This window comes from Anopheles maculipalpis, chromosome 2RL (genome assembly GCF_943734695.1).
Source record: "Anopheles maculipalpis chromosome 2RL, idAnoMacuDA_375_x, whole genome shotgun sequence".
NCBI lineage: Eukaryota > Metazoa > Arthropoda > Insecta > Diptera > Culicidae > Anopheles > Anopheles maculipalpis.
In genome coordinates this window covers 4,824,749-4,841,740 of record NC_064871.1, presented here as the reverse complement: position 1 = coordinate 4,841,740, position 16,992 = coordinate 4,824,749, and the positions used below count along the sequence as shown (strand labels likewise).

The following is a 16,992-nucleotide window of genomic DNA, read 5'->3' as shown; positions in this document are numbered from 1 at the left end:
CAGCAGATAGATTAGACTGTACATCACATAGAACGACAGCAGTGGCAAAAAATGGCGTAATACGAACCAAGTACTGTAATATGAACCAAATTATTCATTTAGCAAGTAGATTTGTTTGCATAGTTTATTGAAATTTGTCTAACTCTTACATTTCATTACAACCTTTATTCATTCAATACAAATATGGGACACTGTTAATGATATCAATCAATGAATTTCAATGATATAAATTTTATACAATTCGGGACAGTGTTTTGATTGTCGCATATAAGTGTGCTTCATTTTACAAATCACAATACACATTTGTTCTATATTGTTTGCTTTATACACATACACACTCACACAGAGTTCGGTAAATTGGGGAGAGAGTCTTAAGAAGAATCATTAGCTAATTTACTTTCTTTGAAAAACACATATTTGCACAATAGACACAATGAGTAGCATTTTAGAATCTATGTATAGGCTCACGAATTAGGCCTCACAAACATGAGTAGAAAAAAATCGTGTAACTTCACTCAATGTCCACATTGACTACACACTCTGTCCACTTTGAATTTGTGAATATAAATACACCCAATAGGCGACAGGCTCTGGTAGTAAATCGGCACTAACTACGCTAAATTTTTACATCAAGAAACTAACTTAGAGAAAAACACACACACAAGTTCAAAGATGTTAGATGTCACACACAGATAATGTAAGGCACTGTTGTAAAAAACGATTTGACTGCATGTAACAAAAAACCATTTTATCCTTCCCTTTTGTCCGCGAGTCTCGCGCGACCCTGAACATACCTAAAGATACAGACCTCAGTTTTTCTTCCTAAAACAGAATGATGCCTTTGTCTGGTTGAATAATTAGAGTGAAGTTATAAAATTATTCTCCTAACAGCTAAGCCTCCGTAAGCCAACACGAACGCGTCGATACATGCCGACAGAAGGATCAATAAGGTCGCCACACGCTGCTCGGATCTCCGGACACACCGGTTTCTTCGCCCCGAGCTTCATCCTGCTGCCCCTGCTGCTGCTGCTGCTGCTGCTGCTGCTGGTCTTGACCACCGCCCGAATGCTGCTGATGTCCGTCCTCGTGATGGGCCGAAAGTAGCGCGGTAAGCGTATCGTTCGTGGCCACTGGCCCACTGTCCTGATGGTGCGCACCGATTCCGCCAATGTCTACGGACGAGCCAGACAGCGAGGACGCAACCGGTGCCGGCACTGATCGAATGCTTGGCCCGGGAAACGAATTAATCGTGAAACCATTGTCCGCTGCACCGAAGTAGTGTTCGAACTTTTCGCTTCCCGATCCGTGCAGATGCACGTGGATTTGGTTCTGATTGACTGTGCTGAACATCTGCGGACAGAGCACCATCGGTGGTGGGGGTGGTGGTGGAGCGGCCGGTGTATGGAAGCTGGCCGGAGGTTGTGTGGCTACGGCAGCAAGGGATGAAGCGCACCCGGCAGCTGTGGCCACCGATGGATGGTTGTACTGGTGATGATGATAGCTACCGTGATACCCATTCGTCCACTGGGTGTGGTGTGGGTAGGAGGGATAGGAGCTTGCCTCCACCAGATCTCCCGCTTTGGCCACGTACGAACTGCCTCCAGTGGTGAGCTGGGCACCGAGTTGGGTTTGTGAGTTGACGGAAGGTGCCACCGGAGCTACTGGCGCTATCGGTGGTGGAGGTGGTCCCGAAAGTCCGTAGTAGTCTTGGTATGGTTGAATATTATCTAAAACGACTGACAAGAGTTATTAAAGTGAACTTCTAGCCGGGCTTGGTAAGCATAAAAGGCGACGGCTTACCTCCGGACGCCGTCAGACTGTAATTGGGGTGATCCACCATCGGGCAGGAGTCGTACGCCACGTACGACGGAGGACTGGCCTGCAGTGGTGAGAAGGTGTTCATGTAGGACGTGCTCGAAGGCGCTCCCAACCCATTCGACCAGTCGGGAGCATTGGAATAGTCTGCAGTGAAGAAATCGAACACAAGCGAAGAAACCGATATATGAAATTGGAGTACGAGAATCGATGATAGAATACCTATCATCATGACCATTATCACTAGTCTCGTATGGCTGTGGGACGAATTATTACAGCCTGCATTAGACTGCATCCCAAGAAGACATCTTCATCCTTTCCAAGTCTAAACGTCATGATGTTTACCCGACACTTGTTTCCAGGTGGCTCTACTTTTGCCTTGGGCCTTGTACCTTCGATTGACACTTTTATAAGCACACCAGGGGGTATCCATTGGTGCATCTTCATCATCTCAAAACTGCACCGGGGACGTTCGCATTCGCAAATCGATAATAGCCGTCTAATCGTTTTTGCCATTCCAGCCAACCAGCTGGAATGCGTCAAACGACCATACCTCATTCGCACATTATCCGGTTGTGCACTTCCGGCAGACATGTGTGGACTTCCGGAAGGCACCTGCACTTCTAATCGATTTTGGCTTACTTATTCATCTGTACCGACGTCCAGAATACTGGACCCATCCATCTAATCCATAGGCGATTCCGAAAAATGCATCATTCCCATCAAATACACCTCCCCTTTGACTCCCCTTTCTGGGATGGATGGGATGAAAGTTGTTAGAAAACTAATCGACAACAGCTACTCATAACCCTGTGTCACCCCCCCCCCCACCCCCACCCCCCGGTCAACGGGTTGTTGTAGCGAGATTGGAGCAAGCTCTTGTGCGCTGGCTGCTCCATCACCTCACCCAAAAACTGGCGGAGCCATCAGCAGAATCATCAGGTCCTTGCTCGAATGACAGGATTATTGAAAAGTTAATCATAAAATATGTGCTCCCGTCGGAAATGTCTCCAGCATTCAACCCTTTCCTCCGTCTCCAAAACTCACCCCCTTTCCCACGAAGCCAGCAAAGAGCCGACGGGGCGGAACAACTTTTACGCACCCAATGTCAGGATAATTAATTAGTAATTTTGCCTTAAATTGATTGACAATGTTTTGACAATGTTTTGCACAAAACACGCCAACATTTAGGACACACTGGCACGGTTGTGTCGTTTTCGCACAGGAGAGGAGACCCGGAGATATATGGAGACACGTGCGCACCGTGAACGTGATGACGTTGGTGCGTCTGATTTCCGCCAGATTGATTAATTAAGAAGATTAATTTACTCCTGCTTTGCTTGTACACGGTGGCGCTCGAGCGCGCGCTCCCGTGTGTGTGTAAAATTATTTCACAATTTATCATACTTCTTGGGAGGTTTAGAACATTGTGAAGCACATGCAGTAACTTCATCTGCGGGTTACTTTTTCTCCCGAAAAGTAACGCTTCGTCTTGATTGACTTGGCGCACGTCGTGTTGGAATTCCGTACCATCAACAGAGATCAGCAAGTGAGCAGGAGACGATCGAGGGCAAAACAATTTGAATCTGGCACATTTCTGGCCTTCCCCTGCTGCAGCAGTAGCAGCGCGGCGATCATCCGATCGTATCGGCAGGTATTGATGTAAATGTGAACGTTTGAAATGGAACTGGAAATTCAATTTATGCCTCGGACGACGGATGCGGCCGACTGGACGCGTATATTACGCGCGATTAGCCCCACCAACCACCGTAGCTGTTGAAGTTGGAGCAATTTTCCCAGAGCAGCAACCCTAACCCATTTGGAAGGAAATGAAGACAAACCCCTATAATCGGAACGCGGGGGACCAGAGGTCTCGATCATCATCGCCATCATGATCAGCCTCACCGTGATGGGGTTTTGTTTTTTCGTTTGTTTGGTATTACTTCTTTTACACTTATTTTGCCTACACCTTACCGGGCAGACCTGATCCAGATCCACGGAGGCAGCTGAAGTTTGCCAATCGATCCCTCGTGGCCGGTTTAAAGCGAAATCGAGAAAATGCAATTTAGAACACGTTGCAAAACTAATTCCAGCAATCCCGTTTTGCTCTCACAGAAAAACAAAAGTTTGGAGATCATCAAACTTGATGAACCGTACCGAATGCGGAATGGGTTCCGATTACCGATAAAACTTGGTTATCACTACACTTGGTTGCAGCGTGAATGCGCTTTACATAACCATAATTCACCACAATTAAAACGGTTGTCTATCCTCATCTTTTTCGGGCGGCCCTTTTTGCTGTTTTGCCTGCTGAAGGACCGCACCCTTCCCCACCCCCTTGTTTAAACTCGTCAACTCCTAACTCGTATTCCTAACCCTTCAAACGGATATAAACACGGACACACACTCCGGCACACAGCCTCACGTTACCTGAAAGCGCGAGATTAGGTTTGTAATCACTGCTCGATTCGGCACTGGTATTGATGGTCATATTGCCACCCGTGCCCGCACCTGCACCGCCCACAGCCCCATGCTGAAGATGATGATGATGGTGATGGTGATGCGAATGAAGACTCGTGCTACCGGTACTGCTGGTGCCGTTGTTGCTGTAGTTGACAGAAGAGGATTTGCCGTTTCCGCTCCCGAGACCGGTTCCACCGCTACCGGCACCGGCGCCTATGCTACCAGTGCCCGTCCCAGTGCCGATGCCGTTACTGCCGAGCCCGTTGTTACCACCGCCAACAACACCACCGCCACCACCACCGAAGGATGACGGTCGACCGGGGTAGTGATGATGGTTGAACGCGGGCTGCTCCAAAAACCGATGCAACGGTGGTGGACGCATCTGTGGTGTATCTGTTGAATGAATATGGACACAACACAAGAAGACAACATCATCAGTGGGTGAGCGAAATAGACGAGGATACAGCAGAAAAAAAACAAACAAACGAAACCGATTGGATTAGATATAGAGGACACTCTGAGAGGCCACCGGTGTGGCAGATTGGAATGAAAAGACCCATCACACAGACACACACGAAATAAAGAGATCTCATGTTACGCCAGGCCTGGCCTGGCCAGGATTCCAAATAGCCTTCCCCTTCCATCAAGGATGGACGGTTGTTGCGTTGTCGGACTGCGAAGACACGGGGACACGACGACACAAAATTGAGAATATAAAAGGGAATTCAGTTGCGGTTACGCTTGCGGGAAGCGAACGCAGCGAGTGAGTGAAGGGATCATTAGCTCCGGAGACTCTGTGTGTCCTCACGGTCTTCTTTGCCGTGCTGGAACTGTTTGGGTGCTGTTGCAGAAGTGCAGAAATGCAGATATGCAGTTTTTTTTTGTGTTTTTCTCTCTCGCTTGCTCTCTTTCTCTCTCTCTTGTCCAATGTTTTCTGCTTCATTCAAGAGCACCGGGATCGTTGAGCCTCCGTAGGAAGCCATGTGCGACATGATATTGAATGGCTCGCATTTATTTTTACGTTTCCGTCTATACATATCGTGCTCACGGCTGTACGGTCATGGGAAATCGTTGGGATCCGTTTTTCCTTCCGGACGCTGGCAGCTTCTTCCTTGGGTTGGTAAATTTCCGCTTTGCCGAGAAACACAGAACGACATTATGTAATTGTGTTTCTAATTGGCTTTCGCCAAAACACCGAAAACAACACTGACGGACGCTTCCCCTTGGAATGTCCCTGGAACGTGGGCTTTTGGGGGATGCGTACCGTGCAGTTAGGCTCGTTGCCATCTTCACAAGCATCGTATTGCAAAACCGTTGGGCAGCAGTAGCAGTCGTCTGCTGTGACGACTTTTATGCCGGAGCCGTTTGTTTGTTCGAAGCTAATAAATATTTTTTTATGTGTCCTTGTGTCCTTGGGCGAAAATGGACGAGCCTAGAACGAGGCCCACAGCCCTAACGATCGGTTCGGAAAATCGAACTTTCGATTGGCTTCCGTTTGAAAGGAGAGTAGGAAAACTGGACACGCTTTGGTCCGGTTCCACAGAGAACGGGTTCCTGACAAGTTAACTAATTTCTAGCGACATGCACTCCGGGCTGCAAGTAGTCGTCGCTGTTTACAATGTAAGGGTTGATATATTTTTAACATGCCATAAATGCTATTCCCCAGTTGCAAACAAGTCAACACGGGATAGCTCTAAATCACTTACGAGCACTTACTTCACAGACAGGCTCGGGACCGTAAAATTCCATTAATTGATCTTGGTTCCTCACGCATATGGTACCCATCGCTACATCTACCACGTGTTAATCGCAGCACGTGTTACAACGCATCCGCACCAGAAGCCCGCCTTTTCGCTGGCGGGATAATCATAACCTGTCAAAACAATGCCTTCCAGGTCTGCTTGGATTTGAGTTGGGCACATCGTAGACGAGCTAATTATGGAATGATTTCATTCACCATCATAATCACACCTTGAACCTTTTGCGTTCCTTACAACTTTAATCCCATCCCAACAAGCTAGTTCTGGATGCGGATCAACGATCCATTCTCTTCATCCCTCATCAACCTCTTTCCCTCTCATCCGCTATCCAATATCTCGCTCGCCCGACACTAGCATATCAGCATTACATTAGAAGTGACCGTAAAGAATGTGCGACCGTACACCGTGAGAATTTTTTCGCCACCGCTCGCCCCATTCAACGCCGAGTTCTATCGTTTGCCCGTGAGGACGGGCCACGCATGGTCACTCGTTCTTATCCCGCCGTCCGTCATGCTTAACTGATAAAAACAGAGGTCCAAGCGCAGTGTCGCACATTATGATAAGAACGAAAGGCCCACGGCGTCCGATATCTGTTCGCGTTCTGTGTGCGCTGGACCGTTCGTAACAGAGGCGCCCCTGCGCTTTTGAACTGCTTCTACGTAGCACTGGTCGGTCTCTGAATTTTTGTGTGCGGTTAGCGTAGGTTGCGTGAAGCGTACGAAAACAAACAAGATTTTTCAAACAGATTTTTGCTGCTGATAATCGTCGACAACAAATCGACAGAAATAAAGTACGATTGCAGTGCGGGGACAGGGATAGGCCTCGCAAGAGGATTACTCTAGATTGTTAATGGGAGTTTTGAGGCTAATTAAAATGATTTAGAATTTTTTTTATAAAAAACAAACACTAACAAAATTATCAATAAAATTTATAAACATGTTTCAACGGAACATGATAAAATATGAGAGGAATCATTTTAAACACCTTGCTTGAGCCTAAATTCAGGCAATCCGAAGTCATCCTTTACATTGACACGTTTTGCATGAATTTTTATGTCGTAGGAAGTGTTACTAGGAAGAATAAACAATTATATGTATCTTTACGACCGTAAAATTTTTACAGATTTGTATTAAATAATTTTTGATACGCCCTGAATTTCGAATATGCGTACTAAAATGAGATAATTTAGACGAAGGAATAAATAACACTCAAAAATACAAAAGGTATTTATTTTTAATCAACTGCATTGGCAATAAACAATCCCTCGGGGCGACCCAGTGCAGAGTCGGCTACTTCGCCAGTCTACAAATGAGTTCAAACCCCATCCGGATCGTTTCCCCGTAGTGAAGACCCACTATCCAACTACGTGGTACCAGCAAGTCTAGTAAGCCCTTGAATAGTCAGTTCTCACTATGGATAAACGTGTGCAAACTGTCGAGGCTATCGCCTCTACTACCGAAGCACCTCGACCAGATCGGATTTTTTTTTTTATTATTTTATTAAAGTCATTGATCGTTGTCCTTTTATTTGCCGAAATGATAGATTAAGAAGTAAAGTAAGTATCCCAAAAGACTAAAAAATTTCTTAAGTTTCTTACTTGTTGCAGGCATGTTTTGAGCCAAGATCAGAAGTTTGGAATAAATCCAAAACAAACCCCAACTATAAAATTGAAAATTAGTGTTTATACAAGCACAGCTACAACATTTTTTTTAATTCAACAGGGAGCTATCGAGTTAAGCCCCTAAATATAGGCAATTTATCATGATCTTACAATGTTGAGCTATATTACTTCACTTATTAGTTTATTATTGAATTTGTTAACAAGAACAAACTATTTTTCTATAATCGCCACCTTCCCTTTTTGCTTTCTCCACGTTTCTACAGTTTTATTTACTATCTACTACGTTTATATTAGATCAAATTGTTTAAAACATTAGACACCAGTTTCATTTTTAAAACAAATGCTACCATACTTACTCGTCTTCGATCGTGGTTCCCGCGGGCCGTCCACCGTCACCTTTATCGCCTTGCAGTACGTGGTGACCTGGGGTAGCGTCGTGCAGATCGTAATAGTAAGCGTAAAACTTTTCCCTGCGAGTAGAGCGACAACAAAACAAAACGCAAAAGGTGTTAATAGAAATGCTGGTATTTAAAGAAACTTTTACCATGCTTGCCCGTCGCTCTTCCGGTAAAGAACATCAAAGTAAAACCCTTCCCCGAGGAGTACGTCAGGGTACAACGAAAAGAAGAAGAAAAAAATCCCCCACGATCGATCGACTACTGGCACCCCACAGATGCAGTTTTGCAGAGCTGCCCCTAGCTCTCTTTCATCCCTTCTATCCAGCTCCGGTGTCTCTTTGTATGGAAAAGTTTATTTGTCCCAATCCTGGGATAGGGGGTTGAAGATTACCACTCGGGATCGTCCAAAAAGCCCACCCACAAACTAAAACACACACACACACACACAATGCGCAACATATTAAAAATTGTAATCCGCTTTACGGAACCTTCCAAAAAGCAAAACACACGAAACTGAACCTTTTTCCCCGAAACACCGTGTGCCTTTTGGGTCACCCAACTAACAACAACAAAAAAAGGGAGAAGTAACGCAAAAATCAAAACAAGAGATAAGTATATAAGATTATTATTGTGTCCTGTTTCGCTGGTGTGCCCACTTTTCCCACCACAAACCGGGAAGGGAGCGGGACCAGCTCCCAGTCCCCCAAAACACCGTCGGAAAATTGAGGGAAATGTTAAAGCAATCCTCAGTGAGGAAAACCCGGCCAGGGGGAAGCTGTTAATGAACTTATTATGATGCTCTTTTGCGACCACCGTTACACCCGGGGTCCGCTGTACCGGCTACCACACGCGGGACCGGATCGGATGTCCTTCCTTTAAATGTCACGTGCAGACGGACGGTTCCGCACGGGCCCGTAGAAAGAACGCCCGTACCGAGCACGGTTCACGGTGGGTGGCCTTAACGGTTTGACGATACAATTAAAACGATACGACTACACGCCCCACCCGTGAGGGGAGGGGTGGGTGATGGGGACAGTTCACTCGGCATATCATCCACACGGGCAGCCGGTAGGGCAGACAGGCATAGAAATTAAATTTTGTCCAGCTGCGTAAGTGATTACCGGCGACTTTCGCTGTTGCGAGTGAAAATTGCGAAAATAATGCTGCTTATGATTGCGTTTTGTATGCGTGGCCGGTCGTTTAAGAGCCGGACCGGAACCGGACATTCGATCAACAGATCGCTTTTTTTTTTGTTGCTGCTGCTGCTGCTGCTGCTGTCCCTCCAGCTCTATCTTCCACACGGTTCACAATAATTAATTTGCATTCAACATTTTATTCTACCCCGTCTGTCTAAGCTGTCGTTAAACTATCGTGGCGATCCGCGTACGGTCTCTCGGTCGGCACGCTTGGTACTGCCACCGATGCATCCCTATGATGCATGCCGCCGCCATAAATATGATTTAACCGACAATTTAAATGTATTAAAGGCATATTAACACTTCGTTTTAACGATTTTCTTTAACCTTTCTGGTACGGATTGTTTCGGTCCCACCCGAGAAGCGGGATTCCTCTTGGGGACTGCTCAAGACAATCCGCAAGACAGCCCAATGTTCGTGAAGAGGTAAATGGGGGAGTCCCCTGCCGACACACCACCACCAATAATTTATGTTCAGTCCTCAACACCGGCTCAGAGAAGCGTCAGTTCGCTCCCTCTTTGGCCCTCTTTGGCCAAGTGAGGATGGTTTAGATCAGGTTCAGGACACACGACGGAGACGATTTCTGCAACTACAATGTTGTCCCTCTTCAATGTGTTACGATGCGATGCAAAGGGAGGTTGTTTGGGTTTTGTGGCGCACTTTCGTGGTTACCCGTAAAGGCATCCCCTCTCCCCCGTTTGCTTTCACCGACGCTCGGCCACCAATTCTCACTCACTGCGAACCCATCCATCGTCCGACGGCTTTATGACACATTTTGTGTAATATACTCGTTTATAGCTGCTTGCTTTGCTATCCGTACGATCCACCACCATGACCGGCGCAGCACCAAAGTGTCTGGGCCTCTTTCGTATGGGGGGGACAACAACAATAAGCAACAAGTAAAGAGTAAAGAAAGAAAAAACCTTCCGAACCCGATGCTCCAAACCATCATAATCACGTACACCTTCATGCAACACAAGCGCTTGCCTTAGATTCGGTCATATGGGATCGTCATAAGACGAAGTCTCCGAACAAAGTCCAACATTCACATTAATATATTCGCTCGGACATGTACCACTTGTCACAAAAAAAGTTCGGACTCCACCAGTTTTAATAGTTTGCGCGCGTTTGGGTGATGGAGATCCGTGGATGCTCTAACTTCCAGCCACTTATTCTAATCGGCTCAAGGACTTTGCGTGTGCTCCGGCCGCACGGGATTTATGCAGATAAAAGTGAGCACCAACCGGAATGAGTGATGGGCCGATGAATCCGATGAAGACATCGTGGAAACACCGAGCGAAGCTACCTGTCCGCCGTGTCGGACATCAAAAGGAATCTCCCAACGAACCGGACCGCGAAGCGGCACACGGTAATGAGCGGCAAATGAAGAACAACCCGGGCCGGCTCGTGACCTCTTTGTTAAAAAGGGTTGCGCGATTTTATTAATGACGCGTGTCGGAAGTATTTGTCGAGATAGTGGAAATCATCACCGGTCCATCATCGGGTCGCACATCAAGTCCAAAAAAAAAAAAAAAAAAAAGATCGCCGCCGGGTCGTCCGGGGACCGACGACCGAAGCGTGCAGCGATTTATCACGTGATGAATAAATGAACCGGGGCTTCGTTACCTGCGGGAACGTTTGCCCGAGATCTGGAACTGATCTGTTTGTTTCTGGCTCTGGTTCCATGTGTGCGGAGCTGATAAATTGAGGCGGGAAGAACATTCTTCGGGCGCGCGCACACGTCGGCACACCGTCTATATTGGGTTCACTTTTGCTTGCTCGGAATCTTGGAGTCATCGTCGAAGTCGGTAGGTTTTTTTTTTACACTAAAAACTCTCACACAGGTAATGTGATCACCGATCGATGTGTGTGTGTGTGTGTGTATGAACAAGGCGTTCTAGAAACCATAGAAACGATCCCCAAACAGGAAGCCCGTCAGGCCCGATCTGCCGCTTGAATGTCAAGCGTTAATATACTAACTGTTGCTGCAGGAACTTGTTGCTATCGATTTCTCGGTGCCTACTTGAGGGAAATTATTGCACGCTCAGACAATACAGCAACACAAGCGAAACTGCAACTCCACCATACTGCAGATAAGCGCATCTCGACATGTGTTTGAGAAGAATAGAACAATAAACGCTATCCGGAGCTTTTGTAAAGCGGCGGCTCGGACTAATCGGTCCCAGCCAAAACACACGCTCGGGATAACAGATGCACTTCGGTGCATGCATGCATCATATCGACACGCCAGTAGCCAGGCCTCGCATGGTGCCATTCGCCAAAAGATGCTTCTCGCTTTCTCAAATTCGTTATAAAATATAATTGCAATTCCCTCCCAATATGTGAATGGCATTGAATGGTGCCATAATTATCGGCCAGCTCGCACCATATGTTGCCCGGTAGCACGGAAGAAGTGTTCCCTGTCCCCCCCCCCCCCTCCCTAAGGGGCTTCCGATCCGCTCTCACTCTTCTCTTACCTCGTCCACTGCGGCCCACAAACCGGAGATCGTTGAATTTGGCCACCTGATTGCGCATCACCGCCGTACAGTTGCGTAGCTCGGCACAGAAGTTCTCATCGTTGCCGGCCCGGATAGTGACCATCGTACCGTCGCTTACGTCCCCGAGCGAGATCACCTTAAACGCACTCGGGAGCGTTTTGTTCGATCGCCAATGGTTCGGCAGGGCGGAACACAGGAAGTATGGACTATCGGTGCGCACTGTAAGTAAAGACCCGCGTGGTGGGGCAAGGGAAAGTTATACCATTAATGTGTTGTGCAATTTAGTGATTTGGAAAAATGGAACACTTGTGACAGGGTCTTTTTTGTAAGCAATTATTCATCCGCACCGTTGTAGGAGAACTTTAAACGGACATTTTGGGTGCATTTTTAATTCCTTGCCAATGGGGTGATTGTGTACCTATAAAATGTGTGTAATTAGTTTTGATGGACAATAATGCTATTTAGTGAGAAAGAGAGCTGAGCACGCAGTTCGTTTTGCGTCATTTGTCAATCATTTTTGGTACTTTTGAAGGTAATTTGTATGTTGCATTAATGTTAGTTAATATTTAATTAACACGCACAACAATGCCTGGAAAAGGTTTGTTCAGGGAACTTGTTTTAGGACAGTATCATCAAAATTGCTTAGAATCACGCGGGAAGATTTCAACAACAGCAAACTGTATTAGATTATAAGGGAAAACTGTCTCTTTTTTGAATATTTCAACCTACGAAATGTTGTTCTAATTTCCATGCAGGCAGTCAATTTTATCAACAAGCCGATCGAAACGGATTGAAGAAAGAAATTTGCCCCAACTGATAAAATTTGTATTCTAACTTTGTAAGCTTTAGATTTTTAAGCCGTAGCGAGCAAACAAACAAATATGATCTTTGTACAAGTTTAGTATATTTGAGGAAGATTTCAAAATATAATTCCATTATAAAAGTTTTATAACATCACAACATCACAAATCATCAGCATGATTCCAATGATTTAACGATTGCTGTTGATCGATGGACTCACATACTTTAAGTACTTTTACTAAATTGCCAGCTGAATGTAATGAAATTTTCGCAAATGGGTCCTAAATCTACAAATTCTTCATGTTTTTATGTACCGTTTCGTAGGTTTAACCTTATTTATCATCCTTACAATGTTTTTTTGTTTATAATTAAGAACAAAATGCTCAAACAAAAGGACTTTGTTTAGCGAATTAACTTCAGCTAGGGCAACATCGATGTAATAAATATATTCTCTTAAAAAATTTAAGCTTTGCTAGTAAGTCCGTAAATTTTTAAACGAAAATTGTTTGACTCAAGCGCTTACACAGGATGAAACCCAATTTTGGCGACGGAAAGGAGATCAATTTTGTTATCTAAAGCATTGTTATCTTTTTTAATTTTTAATTTGTGGCTTAATTTTGAGCATTAAACTCTGCATTAGAATGGTTAAACAGAATGGTTGGTTCACTGATGTTACAAATTTATAACACCAAACTTAATTTTACAAAATTACATTGTAAACTATTTATTTTCCTGTACTAGAGCTTAATGTCGCATCCTGAATTTTAGTCAACAAAAAAAATTACACAAAACTTGACTTGATTTGACTGAACAAGACTTGATTTTGAACAGCTTCGACCCAGATATCCTATCATTTTATTTTGTATAATTAATTAGACAGTAATTTTAGTATAAGCGACGAATGTTAGTGCCATGCCGTAAATTAAATCACATAGAAAATTAATGTAACTTTTTTATAATTCCAATTTTTACTACAAAAATCCATCTCTCAACCGAGTATGCCCGGGATAAGGCAAGGAATAAGGAGGAAATGCCTTATAAATATGGTTATAGAATTTGTTCAACACAAGCGGTGTTGACAATACGGCACTGGACCGTCATAATTAATTATAAATAAATAAATAAAAATCGATCTCAAAGAAAAATGCAATAAAATGTTATAAAAAAATGTCGGTCAGCGTATGTTTCTGCATAGTAATGGCCACAGAATTATCAACGTATAACTGATTTTAATTAAATTTACATCCTTGTAACAATTGGAACAGGAATAACTCTCAGTATCACTTTATCTTTGTTACAAGGAATCATAATATTAACATTTTGACAAGAGCTTCAAACTTGAAAGTCAACACCAAAGCCCTTTTATGATATCCATTGATAAATTCTTCGTTTAAAAAACCCTAGCGTCCCTTCCGAATCATTCAAATCAGGTTGCTCCTTGTGTGATCGATACCTGAAGAATGTATTCATTCAAAAAATAGATTCAGACTGACAAAAAAAAATCACTCTTTTTACACATTCCCATGGGACATAGCGAGTTGAGGAGGCATTTCCTTACATTCTACCAAGGTATAAATTACAACCTCGGATGAATCCGGTCCTTCATCGATGGCACGTCGTTTGGAAAAACAAAAAAAAAATGGTGCTTTCCAAATTCTATCACACACTATCACCGACTGACTTTGGCCGCCCAAAAAAAAGTGACGTCGGCCGTCGTTGGCTGTATGAAGTACTGACACGAGAAGAAAAACGCTCTTGGTTGTCTCGCACGACCCGAATCGAAGCGATCAATCGTACTGTGTATGTAATCCTATCCCGGCCTGATCAAGCCCGTACGTAGAACAATATTTAAGGCTTCTATCTGCCGCACCAATATCCGCACACACACGTACAAGAGATGCTGCGGTATCTAATGAAATGTACCGACACACACACACACACAAACGCGCGCGCGTGTACGATCGAAATTATGCATGAGTGCACGATCAAAATGAAAATCTAACCCCCCTGCGTTGGATCAAATTGCCCAACGATCCACTCTACCGCTTGCCGACACTCACCCAGTTCCCCGGGGTATTGCTGTTCGGCCTCCATCACCATCCGCTCGATCCAGCGCAGCCCGTCCGGGATGGGATTATCGTCGGTGTTGCTACTGCTGCTGTTGTTGTTGTTGCTGCTGCTGTTGTTGTTGATGTGGTTCTGGCTGTTGGACGGTTGCAGCACCGACGATCCGACATTGCTTCCGCGGCAGCTTCCGGGACCCGTGTCGCCTGGGGTCGTCCCCGGATGGTTCGTTTCCAGCATGATTCCCGGTCCGGTTCGTCCGACGGCCTGCTTCCTTCGGTACCGTGTCCGCTCGGTTAGAGTTCCCGGCAGCAGACTCGCTGATCGTAACCCACACGTCACCAAACTCATCGAATGTGCCCGATCGAATCTGCATCGGTGCACCTCACACGGTGCATCCACGCAATGCCACAGCCAATACACAAACACACACACACACACACACGGGCGACACTTAAAGTATTTAGCACACGAGATAGAAATCACAAGATCACTAGCACCGTCAATCACACTCACAAGATTGCAAATCTCATCACCAAATTTGCATTCCAGCCGACAGCCGAAGCAAATCGCTTGGTAGTTGGAATTTTTGCCTTCATTCAATAACTTCCACACGGGCGAAACGCTAGTCACGGTAAGCCGCTGGCCTGCAGTTGATTTGCTTCATTCACTCCGTGCCACATGATGACAACAACGACGACACTTAATACCCTGCCACGATCGGCCCGCTTAATCAAGCGTGAAATCAGGAACGCGCTGGATTTCACCGTACACTAGCAAAAATCATTCTAAAAAATGCGCCTAGTTTTATGTATGTAATTTCCCCCCCGATCTTACAACCTTCCTTCCTTCGTGCCTTATTTGTTTCCACTGCACACGAGTGTGCATTTTCACTTGAACGATCACACTACTGTTGCGACGATCGACGAACGACCAACCAGCGACACAACTCGAAAACACGTGCTACACGGAGCAAAGTCAGCGCGCAAATGAACTGTGGCAAGCCTTCTGCAGCCAGGCCCTCTACTCGCGACGGTTGGCGCAACCGCGAGAAGCAGCTGATTCGGTGAGGACATGCTACTCGCCCTCGGCCCAACTAGATGCTGCCGTCGCCACTTGAATGCGGGTGGGTGCGATCAAGCCACACGTTTATTTACACATTGCGTCTTTCTAGCTCTAGCTTATAAAAATGGCGATTGGAAGCGTGTTTCGAGCGATTTGGAGACATGAAATTTAGATTGATTTAAAGGAAAAGGTTTTAAATTTTTTTTTTCAAAAACAATTTGGTTTATTTGTTTTATTCTTGAAAAATACTCAACACGATTTCTTGAAGTAGAAATATATTGAAACAATTCTAAATGCATTGTACAAAACATTCAATTTTTTTAATTGCTGTTGCAACGATGGTGCTCAATTCCATTTCATATAAATAGCCAAAATGTCTCAAAATGTTGGTAAATAAATCAATTTTCCTACAAAAACATATTTTTCCTACTTAAATAAAATATTTTTTACCACAATGTAGAACATCCTCACGCATTGTGCGTTGAGCCTTGTTTGTTCTCTCTCTTTATTCGCTTCATTTTGTTCTCTCATCCGCCGATTAGCTCCGCCTCCTATTTCCTTCATACACAAATTACACTATGCGATGAGGCTGAACAAATCAACGATGGAAACTTTTTAAAGATGGTTCGCATGTAAATTTTTGTATGTAAAAATTTAACAAAATTATGTAATGTTGTAGTGACTTTCAGACTGAATTCCCTGTTCAAACATATTGCAACACAAGTTAAGTTCAAAACATGTTGGAAGTTGCTGCAACATTGGCTAGATCCGTTGGACAACGCTCCTTGGACGAGATCCCTAGTACTAACCCCATTGAAGGACGAACCATGAAGCGTGAGATTCTTTGGACGAAGCTCGTTGGATGAGAAGAACGGGCTTCTTGGAGGAGATTTCCTTTACCCTACGCCTTTTCCCTAAAACCTTGGATGAGGTATTTTAAAGAATATCCTGGAGTGAAGCCCATTACATTAGATTTCGAGGCTATTCCTCCTGGCCTCGTGGACTAAGTTCATTATTTCTTTAGAGTTTGAACTCTTGAACTAGATCATTCCTTTGGTTGGTTGGTTGGATAGAGGTTTCGAGTCAATAAACTTCTTTCGTCAATAAAGTTTAAGGACTCTTAAGATGGAGGCTTTTTTATGGACCACTTGACTTGATTGAATATTCATACTGAACCAGTAAGATTGCGAAATCTCTATCCAAGCCTTAGTCCTCCCTTTTTCAATAGATTTTACATTTCTTCTTCTTTTAGACTCTTCTAGAATCGGTAGTTGGACAGTCAGTTCCCACTACGTCGGTTCGATCCGGATC

At 44.8% G+C, this 16,992-nt stretch overlaps 2 protein-coding genes across 2 annotated transcripts in view; both read right to left on the bottom strand.

The window, feature by feature from the left end:
* The window catches only part of LOC126557692 (cell cycle checkpoint control protein RAD9B), a 211,936-nt gene that overhangs the window by 191,727 nt on the left and 3,217 nt on the right, over positions 1-16,992 (bottom strand). The window lies entirely within an intron of this gene.
* LOC126557299 (protein lozenge-like) lies at positions 943-15,025 on the bottom strand. The gene is made up of 6 exons (XM_050213018.1): positions 14,613-15,025; positions 11,731-11,970; positions 8,016-8,129; positions 4,246-4,671; positions 1,801-1,962; positions 943-1,736 (listed from the first exon to the last, which is right to left on the bottom strand). Exons 1-6 carry the CDS (start codon positions 14,965-14,967, stop codon positions 943-945), a joined length of 2,091 nt encoding a protein of 696 aa, XP_050068975.1. The 5' UTR covers positions 14,968-15,025.